Source organism: Tupaia chinensis, unplaced genomic scaffold (assembly GCF_000334495.1).
Source record: "Tupaia chinensis unplaced genomic scaffold, TupChi_1.0 Scaffold000238_1, whole genome shotgun sequence".
Classification (NCBI taxonomy): Eukaryota; Metazoa; Chordata; class Mammalia; order Scandentia; family Tupaiidae; genus Tupaia; species Tupaia belangeri.
The window spans coordinates 2,706,369-2,721,866 of NW_006159716.1; the positions used below are offsets into that span (position 1 = coordinate 2,706,369).

Consider the following 15,498-nt stretch of genomic DNA (forward strand, 5'->3'; position numbering starts at 1 on the left):
GGGGGAGGTGGACGGTGCTCACCTTGCGGGAGGGCCTGGAGGGGCCCCGAGGCTTGGTTGGGCTGCAGGCTGACCAACCCCTGCCTCTGTAGGTTGAGCAGGTGCTGCTGTTGCAACTGTTGCATTTGCAGGAGCTGCTGCTGGAAGGCCAGCTGCTTGTTCCCCAGTGCCTGGTGGGAGGCCCGAGGGGGCGGGCAGAGCGGGGCGCCGTCAGCCTCAGGCGTGCCATCTGGCCCCCACCCTGCGGAAACCCCCTCCCAGGGCCTGTCAGCCCCCGGAGCTGTCGTTGCGGCGTCCGCAGCAGCAGCTTCCCTGCTCCCGGCCCAGCTTCCATAGGGCTGCATGCCTCCTCGCAGTAAACACACGCATGCACGCATGCACGCACGCACGCACGCGCGCACACACACACAGCCAGACCCAGACACGCAGCACGACGCCCGCCCTCCTCCCTCCTCCCTCGGCTTTGGCTCCCACACCGCAGCTGTGCGCGCCTGGGAGGGGGGCTCTCATCACAATGATCGATGAGCCTGTCAAGACACGGGGCCACTCCCGCCTGGCGGGCACCCTCCCCGCATGCCCGGGTGCCCCCCTTCTGCTCTGGGGAGGGAGTTTTCTCCCCCAGCTCTCCTCACTTGCTGTTTAGATACAGAGAATCGAGGAGTCTGATGGGACCAGCATTAGCTGGTCTGGGACCCTGGCTCAGGTAATCCGCAGCCCTGCCTGGGCGCACTTGCTGGCTGGCTCTGTACCCTGCACCCCTACCCGCCAGCCTGCCCAATTCCAGGACTTCACACGGGCACTGACAAGCCAGGCTCTCCCCAAGTCTCTCTGAGCACCCTAGGAGCCAAGCATGTCCTGGGTGCTGGGGAGGCGGAGACTTCTCTGACTGCCTGCCCCGGGGTGGGGGGGGGTGGGAGAGGTTATGGGCAGAAAACGCAGCAGTTCCAAGACCATAAGGGCAGGGGCTCAGGGTGCTGGAGAATGCCGACCAGACCAGGACAGCCTTTGGAAAAGCGGCAGCCTAAGAACCTGTGGCCACGGTCTGGCCAGCAGGAGGGAGGTGATTGTCTGGGTCCCAGTGGGGTCAGGGAAGGGGTGGCTGGTGGCTGGAGGGGACTGAACACATGTTACATACAAGAAAGGGCAAAACTGGACAGGCTGGGGGCGTTGCTGAGGGGCTGAAAGGTTCTCTAAGGACAAGGGGTGTGGGACTGAGGTGTGGATCACTAAGAGCCAGGTGGGCAGGAAGAGGGCCAGACCACGAGGCAGCTGGACTGCGTGTGGACACACGGCGACATGCATGTACACATGCACTACCACACAGTAAGGAGAGAAACGTGAATGTGGATGAAGGGCGACGGAGAAATGCAAATGACCTGCCACCCCAGCCCACCCCTCGTCCTGCTTCCCCACGACTCCCACGAGGCGGTCCTCCTGACTACTCCGGGACTCACAGCCTGGCCAGGAGAGGGCCAGGGCAGCAGGGATGGGACAGGAGGGCCTCCAGGGGAACGCTGCCATTGGGGTTGCCGGCCGAGGTAAGCCGAGGCGCTTACCTCTTTGGGTTGCTGCTTCCCAGCCTGCTGTTGGGTGAGGAGCTGCAGGTGGAGTTGCTCCTGCTGCTTCTTGTAATACTCCTGCAGCTGGGGGTGCGTGAGACGGGGGGGTGGGAGTGGGTTACCACCGGCAGGGGACTGGGATTGCAAGCCCAACCCCATCCTATCCTGTCTGGGCTCCAGGGGGCTCGAGAGGGGAATTTCACAGAAACTGGCAGGGGTGGTCCCAGAGCAGGGCTGGGGAGGGAGTGGAGAGCTTCACCTCACAGCTCCGAGCCGTCCCTGCCCTTTGGTGGGTCTCCTGAACAGGCTGTGGAGAGGAGGTGCCAGGATGCCCCGTACTCTGCCCTTCCCTGGAGTCTGGGAGTCAGGAGTGGGGCCAGCCCCCAGGGAGGGACAGCTGGGAGCATGGCGGGGTGTGAGAGAGGCCGAAGCTTTGACCTGTCCCAGTTGCCCCAGGAACGCACGTCAGTCGGCCTGCACAGTCTGGTTTCTGCGACAGCTTTGGGCTTCATGGAGTGTAGGCAGTAAATAGGGCAACGAGGGGCAGGGGTCCCAGCTGCCCGGGGCACACGCACCTGCTGGAGCATGAGCGCTTGCTGCTGCTGGAGCAGGGCCTGCAGCTGTGGGGGTGACAGGATCTGCTGCATCTGCTGGGGAGTGAGCATCTGCGGCGACATCATGGCCACGGACACGGGCACCTGCGGATCGGCCTGTTCAAGCCAGCTCACCTGCGCTCCACCCTGGCAGAGCGCTGCGCAGACCAGGTCTGCAGCCTGCTGGGATCACGGCCTCGTCGCCCCTTCGGCCCCCTGCATGGGCCAGGCCTGTGTCTCTGGGACGAGGGACCTAGCTCCCTGTCCTGTGTCTCTCGTCTCTAAAATGGAAACTAGCCGCCTAAACTTACCACGATGAGTGAACTGACACCAAGCACAGAGCCTGGCCCCCACCAGTGTTGACAAGGGCTCCTGATCCTCATCGATGCCTTTGAAGCAGGATGCTCAGGCCCTGGTGACACAGGCCCAGGGGACCCATGCTTCGGAGGGCTTCTTGCCCAGTAGTGGGGTGGGGACAGCACCCCCAGCACTGCCCCACTCTCAGTCTATTCTGGGACCACTACTGCGAGGTGGGCCTCGCCCAGAGGGCTATCTGCAGCCATGGGAAGGATGCAAAAAGTGGCCCATGTGGCCCAAGGACCTAGACTTCACCCTGTTCACACACCCGCAACACGCCAGCACGTCCGTCCAGATGGCACACAGTGGCCCAGAGCTGGAGCCCCGGAGCGCAGCTGCTAAGACCCTGGGGTGTGTGCACGTGTGTGCAGTTACGTCTGCCGTGGGGTAGAAAGGGCAGCAGGCAGGGAGCTGCAAGGCCAGGCTTCTACCCCTTCTGCACTGACCTTGCTGTGTGACCTTGAGCAAGTCACTTTCCCTCTCTGGTGTGCCATTTCCTCACACATAAAACACATGCTTGGACTACAAAAGATGACTCCTCCTAGCTGAAACATCCAGGATGTCCCAAGTAGAGCAGTTTTTCTACCCCCTGCTCTGGGTTAGGCCTCCACAGGAAGCCCAAGAATCCAGCTACGAGAAAGAAGTTCAAGGAGAAGTAATGACATCATCCTTTTCCCAGCCCCACCACCCCTGAGCCCCCAGGCGGGTGCAGTCATGGCCAGGGAGGGCCAAGCCGCTGCACTGTCCTGTCCCCCACCGTAGCAGGACAGGACAGTGTGTGCCCTGCCCCCACAGCTCTGCGTGGCCTGTGTGCACGGGGCCTTCTCCAGTCTCCTCCCTCACCCCAAGCCCTGCCAGGTGCCTGCACTCGGTGGATGCTCACCGCGTGTGTGCTCCCCTGAGCTGGCATGACTTGCCCTGCTGGCCCGGGGTGAAGGGAGGGGTGCAGGGCCAGCCTAGCCAGGGAGGAGTGTCGTGCAGAGATCTGTCCTGGGTGGAGGCGGGTCCCCAGGAGACCCCCCCACCCAGCCTCAGCCCTCACTGGGGGCAGGAGAGGAGCCGGTTCCCCTTTCAATCCCTGTAGGGGAAGGACACAGCCTCCTGCTGCCCTCTGGGCCACGGATTAGGAAATCCCCAGGCAGGGGAGCACCGGGGAGGGGCAGTGACTCCAGGGACACGAAGAGTCCCCACTGCTCCTGGCTTTCCTCACTCACCCCAGACCTAGTGCCAAGCCCCACCCCTGGGCTTTCCACTGTACCCCAGCTTCTCTGTCCAAAAGCACCTGGGAGGGGTAAGAACGTGCTTTCCTGTCATGGATATACCACGCGGATGAGGTCTCCCGGGGGCTATCAGCCAAGTAGCCCTCGGAAGTGTTTTGCTGATGTTTGTTTCCTTTTTAAAGTCATTTCTACCAATGGGAAGAGCAGAGAGTCTGGTGGCTCTAAGTGGCAGGGCTGGGGTGCACGCCCAGGTCTGTCTTCCGTGGTCTCCGGTGTGAGCATGTGCCACACTGCCCGCCCCACTCAGAGCAGGAGAACATGTGGAAACTGGACCATCCAGGGGGCCGAAGGGTCCAAGACGCTGAGACCCCCAAAGGGCAACTTCCCTCTTCCCTACCACATCCCAGGAGGGTGTCTGGAGAGCCAGGCTGCAGGGGTGTCAGGGTCCTCGTCTCTGAGGGGGTCTGGGTTAGTACAGATTCACCTTGCAGGGCCACCCTGTGTCTGCTGCTGGTACCCGAGTCAAGAACTTGGGTCTCGCCATCCAAAGATGGGTCTGTACACCCTTGGGCTGGGAGCAACCAATGTTAAAAGGCACCAGCGAATGACCGCCATCCTTTCTTTCTTCCTGCTGTGGGGGCTTCCAGTGGACGAGCTCGGAGCTCTGGAGTCCAAGTCAGCAGCCTGGGTTCCTGTCCTGATCGCGCTACTCTGAATCCACAGAGCCTCACTCTCCCCATCTGCTGACGAGGGTTCGAGGATTCGCACCGCCTGCCCTCCCTGCACAAGACGATGCTGACGGCTTACTGTGTGCTAGGGAGCTGGCCAGCCCCCTCTGTGCGTCATCTCATTGGGTCTTCACAGCAACCCTGACGACAGGGAGTCCACACTGCCACCATTTCACCGGGGAGGAAACTGAGGCCTCAGGAGTTAAAGAGCCTGCCTGCCCCAAAGGGACAGTGGAAGGTGAGGTGAGTGGAAGAGCTGCCATTAAATTCTATGAGCATGTGAAGAAATCACTTTTTGAAACATTCTGAGGGGTCAGCAGATGGCATGGTGGTTAAGGCAGTGGACTCCCACACAGCAGATTGTGGTTTGAGTCCCAGACTTGGTGGCTTGAAAATCATGCCAGGCATGTGCGCATGTGTGCCCCAAATCCCAAGAAGAGAATGGAGGGTAAGGGATTATGGCATGATCGTCCCCCCCCCCAGGGGGGGTGGGGATAACTTCTCACTTCCCCTTTCTCTGTCCCTCTCTGGCAAGTACACATACCCTATGGTAAAACATGAAAAAAGGGACCGGCAGGTGGCGTGGTAGTTAAAAGTGCTGGATTCACACATGGCTGGCTGCAGTTCGAGTCCCAGACCTGACGGCTTACTTTCTCACTTTCCCTCTCTCTTTGTCTCTGGTCAAATTTAAAAAATAATAACAAATGGAATTAAATCCTGGACTTCCCCTTCCCTGGAAGCTCCTTTCCATCCTTCTGTTCCTCTCTCTTTCCCCTTTTGGTGCCCCAGGGCAATACATGCCAAGGATCACTTAGGGCCAGAGTACTGGGCCACCCATTCTCATCACAGTGAGAGTGGAAAGAGGGATGGACATGGCCCACAGCTGGAGACTGGGACCAGGCACCCAGAGCTTTCCAGGCACTGGGACAGTGAGTCACTGCATGGCCTACAAAGGAAGAGGTGACATTTCCTTCCCTGGGGCTTTCCTACTCAGAGGCAGAGGGCTGGAAGAGATGGCCTAGGCAGGCCTCCCTGCCCCCCACCATTCCTGCCAAGTGGCCAAGCAGCTAGCTGCAGAGATCTGGGCGGATGAGCTTGCGTGTACTTGCCTAGTGGAGCTGAGAAGGGCTAGTGAGCTGGCTGACCCCTCCACCTTCTGAGCACTGAGGTGGAGCTCTCCTGGTGTCCCTGCTGACGCCTAGGCAGGCTGGGATGGGTCAGGATGGGCACTGTGCAGCTGGAAAGCTCAGCGAGGCCCATGAGTCACCGCCTGGAGAGCAGCCAGGGCAGCTAAATGCTTACGAGAGCCCTGGCAGTGTGAGCCCCGGGCCAAATGCCGTCAGCTGCTCCAGCCCTTCCTCAGGACCCTGCTCGGCTCCCAAGCCCTCTACCCAGCATGAGGGCAGTGTGCTGGGCTAGATGGGCTGACTGGCAGGCACAGGAATACAGCCTGACATACAGGAAGGTTATTTGGGAGCTGATGGTTGGGATGGATGCAATTTGGTGTCAGAATCAAAGGCCCAAGGGGCCGGCAGGTGGCATGGTGGTTAAGGTGCTGGACTCCCACATGGCCAACCATGGCTTGAGTCCCGGACTTGAAGGTTTACTTTCTCACTCTCCTTTTCTCTTTCTGTCTCTTTCTGGTCAAAATGAACAAGAAGGGCTGTAGGTGGCATGGTGGTTAAGAATGCTGGACTCCCACACGGCCAACAGTGGTTCTATTCCTGGACCCAGCAGCTTACTTTTTCACTTTCCTGCTCTTTCTCTCTCTGTGTCCCTCTCTGGTCAAAGTAAAATAAATAAATAAATAAGGTGAAATAATTCCTTTTAAAATTTTGAATTAATAGGGAACCAGCAGTTAGCGTAATGGCTATGTCGCTGGACTCCCACGTAGTCGACCGCGGTTCGCGTCTCGGACCCGGAGAACATGTGGAAACTGGACCATCCAGGGGGCCGAAGGGTCCAAGACGCTGAGACCCCCAAAGGGCAACTTCCCTCTTCCCTACCACATCCCAGGAGGGTGTCTGGAGAGCCAGGCTGCAGGGGTGTCAGGGTCCTCGTCTCTGAGGGGGTCTGGGTTAGTACAGATTCACCTTGCAGGGCCACCCTGTGTCTGCTGCTGGTACCCGAGTCAAGAACTTGGGTCTCGCCATCCAAAGATGGGTCTGTACACCCTTGGGCTGGGAGCAACCAATGTTAAAAGGCACCAGCGAATGACCGCCATCCTTTCTTTCTTCCTGCTGTGGGGGCTTCCAGTGGACGAGCTCGGAGCTCTGGAGTCCAAGTCAGCAGCCTGGGTTCCTGTCCTGATCGCGCTACTCTGAATCCACAGAGCCTCACTCTCCCCATCTGCTGACGAGGGTTCGAGGATTCGCACCGCCTGCCCTCCCTGCACAAGACGATGCTGACGGCTTACTGTGTGCTAGGGAGCTGGCCAGCCCCCTCTGTGCGTCATCTCATTGGGTCTTCACAGCAACCCTGACGACAGGGAGTCCACACTGCCACCATTTCACCGGGGAGGAAACTGAGGCCTCAGGAGTTAAAGAGCCTGCCTGCCCCAAAGGGACAGTGGAAGGTGAGGTGAGTGGAAGTGCTGCCATTAAATTCTATGAGCATGTGAAGAAATCACTTTTTGAAACATTCTGAGGGGTCAGCAGATGGCATGGTGGTTAAGGCAGTGGACTCCCACACAGCAGATTGTGGTTTGAGTCCCAGACTTGGTGGCTTGAAAATCATGCCAGGCATGTGCGCATGTGTGCCCCAAATCCCAAGAAGAGAATGGAGGGTAAGGGATTATGGCATGATCGTCCCCCCCCCCAGGGGGGGTGGGGATAACTTCTCACTTCCCCTTTCTCTGTCCCTCTCTGGCAAGTACACATACCCTATGGTAAAACATGAAAAAAGGGACCGGCAGGTGGCGTGGTAGTTAAAAGTGCTGGACTCCCACATGGTTGACTGCGGTTCGACTTCCAGACCTGGTGACTTGCTTTCTCACTTTCCCTCTTTTTTTTTTTTTATTTCCCTCTCTCTTTGTCTCTGGTCAAATTTAAAAAATAATAACAAATGGAATTAAATCCTGGACTTCCCCTTCCCTGGAAGCTCCTTTCCATCCTTCTGTTCCTCTCTCTTTCCCCTTTTGGTGCCCCAGGGCAATACATGCCAAGGATCACTTAGGGCCAGAGTACTGGGCCACCCATTCTCATCACAGTGAGAGTGGAAAGAGGGATGGACATGGCCCACAGCTGGAGACTGGGACCAGGCACCCAGAGCTTTCCAGGCACTGGGACAGTGAGTCACTGCATGGCCTACAAAGGAAGAGGTGACATTTCCTTCCCTGGGGCTTTCCTACTCAGAGGCAGAGGGCTGGAAGAGATGGCCTAGGCAGGCCTCCCTGCCCCCCACCATTCCTGCCAAGTGGCCAAGCAGCTAGCTGCAGAGATCTGGGCGGATGAGCTTGCGTGTACTTGCCTAGTGGAGCTGAGAAGGGCTAGTGAGCTGGCTGACCCCTCCACCTTCTGAGCACTGAGGTGGAGCTCTCCTGGTGTCCCTGCTGACGCCTAGGCAGGCTGGGATGGGTCAGGATGGGCACTGTGCAGCTGGAAAGCTCAGCGAGGCCCATGAGTCACCGCCTGGAGAGCAGCCAGGGCAGCTAAATGCTTACGAGAGCCCTGGCAGTGTGAGCCCCGGGCCAAATGCCGTCAGCTGCTCCAGCCCTTCCTCAGGACCCTGCTCGGCTCCCAAGCCCTCTACCCAGCATGAGGGCAGTGTGCTGGGCTAGATGGGCTGACTGGCAGGCACAGGAATACAGCCTGACATACAGGAAGGTTATTTGGGAGCTGATGGTTGGGATGGATGCAATTTGGTGTCAGAATCAAAGGCCCAAGGGGCCGGCAGGTGGCATGGTGGTTAAGGTGCTGGACTCCCACATGGCCAACCATGGCTTGAGTCCCGGACTTGAAGGTTTACTTTCTCACTCTCCTTTTCTCTTTCTGTCTCTTTCTGGTCAAAATGAACAAGAAGGGCTGTAGGTGGCATGGTGGTTAAGAATGCTGGACTCCCACACGGCCAACAGTGGTTCTATTCCTGGACCCAGCAGCTTACTTTTTCACTTTCCTGCTCTTTCTCTCTCTGTGTCCCTCTCTGGTCAAAGTAAAATAAATAAATAAATAAGGTGAAATAATTCCTTTTAAAATTTTGAATTAATAGGGAACCAGCAGTTAGCGTAATGGCTATGTCGCTGGACTCCCACGTAGTCGACCGCGGTTCGCGTCTCGGACCCGGTGGCTTAAATCTCACGCCGGGCGCGTGTGTGTGCGTGCCCAAGATCCCGAGAGGAGAATGGAGGAGAAGGGATTGCGGCGTGACCATCCCCCCTGGGGGGTGATTTCTCGCTTTCTGTCTCTATGTCTCTCTCTGTCTGTCTGGCGAGCGCACGCGCCCTATAGCGAAAACCTCTCAAAAAAAAAAAAAATTTTGAATTAATAAATAAATAAAAGAAATAATTACTTAAAAAAAAAAAGAATCAAGGACCCCAACTCAGCCTCTTAGGAATGTGGTCTGGGGTCCCTGGGCGAATGCGAAGCAATACGGGAGCCAGGCTAGAGCTGGGGTTCAGTTAAAACTCCTTTGGAAGTAACCAGAAGAAAGTCCTCAGACTATTTCTGGGCTGGAGATGCAGCAAGAAAGACAGTGGTGGGGTACCCATAACAACTCCCAGCAATGTCAGATACGGGGCAGATGGAGCCATGGGACCTGGCTCTGGCCACCTCCTTTCCCTGTGGCCGACTCCCAGCCACCTGTGCTCCCTTCTGTGTGGGACTTCGTTCCCCCTGCCTGGGGCCCAGGCCTGGGCACAACCAGGCAGTCCTGCTAGGCTGGATCTGGAGGCCTATTACGCTTTCCAAAACTCTTCCACGCTGGCTAGCTGGGCCAGGAGTGGGGAGTAGGCATGGCTGGGAGGTGAGTGGGTAGGCAATCCTATCGGGAAGGACTGGGCAAGTGGCTGCCGAAGATCTTCCGCACTACCCACTTCATTCGCGCCCCGAATCAGTAACATACACCTCTCTGCTCCAGTGAGGAGCCCAGCCCTGCCCCTCCACCAGGCTTCCGCTCACAGATCCGGGCCCTGACTCGCGGACTGAGAACCCACCTCCTTGGAGATTATGAATGTAGGGGGACAGGCAAGGAAGGTATCAGTGATAGAGAAAGCAAGGGGTCCTTAGTCAGGGTCCAGGCTTCTCAGAAGCTCAGGGATGGCCCCCATCGCCCGGAAACCCTCAGAACCATCCGGCCAGGGCTTTGGTCCCCACACCAAGCATAGGGCACATCACAATAAAGAGATCAGGTTCGGAGCTGATTGTGTGGGTTCAAATCTAGGCTCTGTCCCTTCCTAGCAGTGTGACCTTGGGCAAATGGCTTAACTTCTCTGGGCCTGTTTCTGTACTTGCAAGATGGGACTAATCACAGCGTCGCCCACCGGCTGTGAGAACAGTGGGACTATACTTACAAAGTGCCCGCCTCATGTTAGCACTCTGTAAAGGCCAGTTGTTAGCTTAGAAAACATATTCTAAGTATTTGTCGAATGAGTGAATCAATTATTGGGAGGCAAGGAAAGAGCAGTTTGGAGAAAGGATTGTTTAATCTGTCTGACCCCAAAACCTCCAGACCTGTCTCCTACGGGAAGAGGCCTAAGGGAGATTCTGTGCTTCCCTTCCGGGTTAGTCAGATCTCCTACCCAATACCCAGCTGAAAACCTTCCTGATGTCTGACCTCTGTCTCTCCAACTACCATCGAGCTCCTTCCCTGCCATTGGCTAGCAGTCCTTTCTGGGTGGGGAAGCATTCTTGTCCCCCAGCCTTCCCTCCCCTGTTCTTAGGAGGGGGTACTAGGACTAGCAGATGGCATAATGGTTACATCTGGACTCCCATGTAGTCAACTTTGGTTCAAGTCCCGGACCCAGCGGCTTAAAACTTGCGCATTAAAACTTGTGCAGGCGTGTGTGCAAGCATGCCCAGGATCCCCAGGGAGGAATAAATTGAAGCAAGTGATTCTTGCTTTCTATCTCTGTCTCTCTCTCTGGCAAGACCAATGTCTTATAGATAAAAATTTCTCTCTCAAAAAAAGAGAAGGGGGTACTAAACCAGGCCCATGGTGGGGAGGATTCAGATCGGAGCCCAAGGGCCATTTCAGACCCAGGGAGCATGTGTTGGGGTCCTCAATTCAAAGAGACCCACTCCTGGGGACCAGCAGTTAGCGTAATGGCTATGTTGCTGGACTCCCATGTAGTCAACCACGGTTCAAGTCCCAGACCCAGTGGCTTAAACTCACACCGGACGCGTGTGTGTGCGTGCCCAAGATCCCAAGGGCAGAATGGAGGAGAAGGGATTGCTGCGTGGCCATCCCCCCTGGGGGGTGATTTCTCGCTTTCTGTCTCTCTGTCTCTCTCTGTCTGTCTGGTGAACGCACGCACCCTATAGCAAAAACCTCTCCAAAAAAAAAGAGAGACCCACTCTGGACACCATGCGGGTGTGCGCACCTTCCACACCGCCTCTGCCTCCCTGGATGGACTTTCCAGACCTGGCCCTCCCCTCCTCCAGGGCCCTCCCTGCCCAGCTCCTCCCAGCTCCTCCTCTTAGAGGGCTGTCTCATTAGTTCAAGGGTTTTCAAAGAGGGCTACTGCTTGGGTTGCACATCTGCCCAGCACCTTGAACTTTTTCAAAGCACTTTCAGAACATTCATGCCTTTTACACAGAACCCAGACACTCTGCGGAGTACTGGAATCTCGCTCCAGGACAAAGCCCATCCTGGGTCCTCCTCGGGCACCCTGAGCCGCCCCCAACTCCTCACTTCCCTTGCCACCCCGCCCCCAGACTCCAGGCGTCTCTGGCCCAGGATTGTGCTCACCCTTCCTCCCTTAGATAAACTTCCTTTCAAAGCCTGCTTAATCCTCTCCCCAATTCGGAGCCTCCGGGGCTGTGGGGGGTGGGGGCGAGGATGCTGGCTGCAGGGCAGAGGGGGGCGGGGGCAAGCTGCCCGGGTAGTGACCCGTCCCGGACTCAGACTGCAATTCTCCCAAGTTCTTTGTGACACAAAAGGTAAACAGAAGGCCTGGCTTCCCCAGGCAGATTGTGTCTAGGAAAACAAAAGAGACAGAGAGACAGCAAGAGACAGGAAATGAGGAGAGACTGGGAGAGTCAGCGGGTGAGAGATAAGAGGGGAGACTCGTAACCAGACAGCTGAGAGGATCTGGGAGGGGGTGGGGAGGGGATGAGAGAGGGAACAGAGAGGATTAGACAGAGACCTGGTCGGGAAGAGCAGCATGAGAAGGAAAGAGACCTGTAGGCAGGGCGGGGCGGGGCAGGGCAGGGCAGGGCAGGGCAGGGCAGGGGAGGCACCTAGAGGCCCACAGAGGCAGGAGAGCTGCAGACAGCCTCAGCGGAACTACGGGGGCAAAGAGGCCCCACAGTGAAGGCCTGGCTACTCAGGTGGGGACCAGAGAGAAAGTGGAAGTGTCTTCACCCCATCCCTGCAGTGGATTTCCTTCTGGAAAGTGGCCCACTGTGGCCAGGGCAGCTCTATGGCAGGTCCTCGCCTCCCTCTGGGCCATGCCCACCCTCAGGCTGTGGCCCCGCCCAACCCCAGCCCCAGTGGGGCACCTTCCTCCTCACCTGCACAGCAGAGGCAGACTGTTTGCTGTCATTGTTCCCTGGGGAGCTCAGGCCTGAGGCCTGCTGCAGCAGGAACTGCCGGGCCACCTGGAGAGCCTGCAAGACAGGGGCTGAGTCAGCACCTAAGCCTAGCAATGGCCTGAGGGCCTGGGCATGATCCAGGACTTACTGGGAGAGTTTGGGGGTAAGGGAGAGCAGCTCTGGGAAAGGTGGAAGGTCTTGGGGGTAAGGGGGTATGGTCCATATGCCTGTGGGGTAGAGAGAGAAGTAGGAGTCACTGAGCTGAAGAAGTGGGGGGTTTAGGGATCAGAGTCTAACAGACTCACCCTGGGTCCCAGCAAGGTTTTGTTAGGACTCTCATTGAATGGGAGTCACTGGCCAGAAAATGGAAGGGCCAATGGTCAGAAAAGGACTCTGGGCCCAGCCTAGGTCGTACGGTCCCAGCATGCTAGACTGCAGTGCTGGAAGTGGCATGGCCCACTGTGGTTCAGGTCTCTGGCCAGGTGATGTGACATGTGCTGCAATGCTCACACAGGTGTCCACAATTCTGACAAACCGGAGGGCTAGGGGAGGGGGTGGTCAGCATGAGGAGATGCTGTCAAGGACACTTTTCTCATCATCTGCCCCTCCCCCCCTGCACTCACATGCACCATGGTATTTAAAAATAAAGAAAAAAGGATTTCATAGGAAAGTACAGGCAGTGGACTCAAAGTATTAATAAGCGGCACTATTTATTAAGGATCCAACATGCACTGGGTACTTTACAGGCAATATCACATTTTATCTTCTCTTGTAAGGCTGTGAGGTAGGGATTTTCACATCCCACCACACTCCCAATGTGGCAGAAGGGGAAATTACATTTCCAGGAAGTTCAAGATCTTGCCGTAGATCATATAGCTGGGAGGTATCAGAGCTACATGATTTGGGCCCAGGAAGTCTGGCTCCCAGGCCATCTGCCTGAGTGAGTGGTCAGTCTGGGGCTGACTGAGTAGCACTCACCGTGCAGTCAGAGCATAGTGTGAAGACAAGAGTGAGTCTAGGGATTAGCTATATGGGGTCTGAGCACTGTGAGGGTTTGTGAGGGCAGGGTGTACTGGAGCAATGCCTCATAGCATGGGGAAATTATGTCAAGTACTAACGGGTATCTCAGCTACCCAGCAAATGCATGGGCCCTAGTGGTCTGTGCGAGGAGGCCAACTAGTTTGGACTGGACACTGAGCCAGGAGTGGGAGATATATTGAGCATGCAGGAGGAGCAAGCTTCAACGACGGTCAGGAGTCAGGGACCTGGAGGTGGGTGGGCAGTGAGGTCTGGTAGGAGAAAGTCTCTTGAAGACCAGCCAAGCCTTCCACACCCTCTGCAGGGGAAGGTGCAGAGGCAGGGGCTATGGAGGACCTGTCCTGAGTCCACATTCCAGGGATATAAACCTGTCTGCCTCCAGCTCCTCCCAGACACCCTTGGGAGCCAGAGCAATGGTGTCCAGGCCTTTGACATGGAGCTCTGGCATTGGCTGTGTGGGTTTGAATCCTAGCTGTGACCTTGGGCAAGCTATTTCATCTCTCTGCCCTTCCGTCTCCTTATCTACAAAACTGGGACACTAACCATCTCCAAATGACTAGGGGGATTAAAGGACCAATTCTGGGCACCTAGTTGGCATTCAGGAAGTGTTCACTCCCTTCCCTTCTTGTTAAGCTCTAAATGGTTCTCCACTTCACCTCGCCCAGCCTCTCTCCAACACAGCCTCATGCCCAGCACACACATCAGAGGAAACGTGCCCACTCGCGGCTCACATCTGTCCACACCTGCACATTCGCTTTTTCCCAGATGGACTTCTGCTTTTCCTGCCCTGCCACAGCACCGTCAAGGCAACCCTTTTCGGGTGGGCTGCAGATGCAACGCTCACCCTCAGCCAGCAGTCGCAGTGCCCAGAGTAACAAGGAGGACATCCGCACATCCACCTCGGCTGGTCCATCACCGGGGAGCGGCCGAGGCTTACATCCGGGTTACCTGCGATGGTATCTAACCTGCACTGCGTATCTATGGGAACCTGTCCCCTAGCAAACCTGGAGTTCAGACTGGCTGCTCCTCACCAGCCCGCAGGCCCTAGGCCTCCCCGACCTGGACGCCACTCCCCGAGAAGCTCCTGAGCTTCCACGGCGGGCAGGATGCAGCTTTGTGTCGAGACTCACCTTAGAAAGCTAAATTTAACCTTTCTAAGGCCAAAGGTTCCGAGAGGCTGGGAAAGAGGGGTGGACATGGGGGCAGGCAGTGTGGCCAGGTGGTCCTCAGGAAAGAGCGTCTGCCCTCAGGTCTTCTTAACTGACCCCCTGCAGGTCTAGTGACAAATGCCCTCTGTTCTCCGAAGGTAGGGCAGAAGGGTACAGAGGTCAGAGGTCAGAAGCAAGGTCAGGGAAGGTGATGTCTGGGAGGTGCTGGTCAGTCCAGGCAACCCACAGGGGACACCGGCCACAATGGGGAGATGAAGCACCCAGATCCCTGGGTGTGGGTGAGGGGGCAGGAGGGCAGGGGCTTCTGGAGGAGGCTGAGGGGAGAGCCCTGCTCAATCTCCTGGGGGAGCCGGGTGGCCAGGGGACTCAGGTTCACTCCCTGCTGATCTCTGACTTTGTGGTCCCCTAGAGCATGAAATCGCAAGGCTTACAAGAAAAAAATGACAGGGCCTGTGATCTCAGTCCTTGCGACCTCCCTCCTAGGACAGGCCCTCAGCTCCCTCCCCACAGACTTCCTCACCTCACCTAGGGCCGAGGAGGAGCCAGGCAAGACCTCCCCTGACTTCCTCCCACTGTTCTCGCCACTACTGAGGGCCCCACTCACTCCCTCACTCTCCACTCATGTAGGAAGTGCCCGCTGTATGACAGGGACCACGCTAGGTGCCAGGGTCGTAAGAAACAGGACACACCCTCACCCCTGGGTCCTGGCTCGGGTGCTACGACGACAGACCCTATACAGAGACTGCTGAGGTCTCAGCCTGAAGTGGGCTGGGCATCAGGCGCCCGAGAAGGGCCTCCTCTGCCTGGGGCAGTCTGGAAAGGCCTCAAGGAGGAGGCGACGGCCCTGACTGTAGGGTCCCGAGGGTCAGCTCACTTGGTGGACAAGGAAGGTCTCACATATCGAGTGTGTCTACACTGCCGGCACAGGGTCTGTGAGCTGCCAGGCTGCCCACCGCCCAACCCTGACAGACCCAGCCCCGCTCTCTCTGTGATGCCAACCCGACTGACACCTCCTTGACAGCACAGATGTGGCCAAGGGTAGCCGCGAGCCCCACTGCAGCACCAGCACGCAGCCCACGTGTGAGACCTGCTCGTGAGCTTCACCTCACCGGGCTATCTGCGCAGGCTGGGGTGGCGGGGGGGCGC

General features: G+C 57.4%; 1 protein-coding gene across 1 annotated transcript in view; it reads right to left on the bottom strand.

The window, feature by feature from the left end:
• Nucleotides 1-15,498, bottom strand: part of FOXP4 (forkhead box P4) — a gene marked incomplete in the record, with an annotated part of 45,167 nt that overhangs the window by 17,470 nt on the left and 12,199 nt on the right. The window contains 4 exon segments of the mRNA XM_027771915.1: nt 23-170; nt 1,557-1,643; nt 2,135-2,257; nt 12,125-12,220. Coding sequence (XP_027627716.1) covers nt 23-170; nt 1,557-1,643; nt 2,135-2,257; nt 12,125-12,220 — 454 coding nt within the window.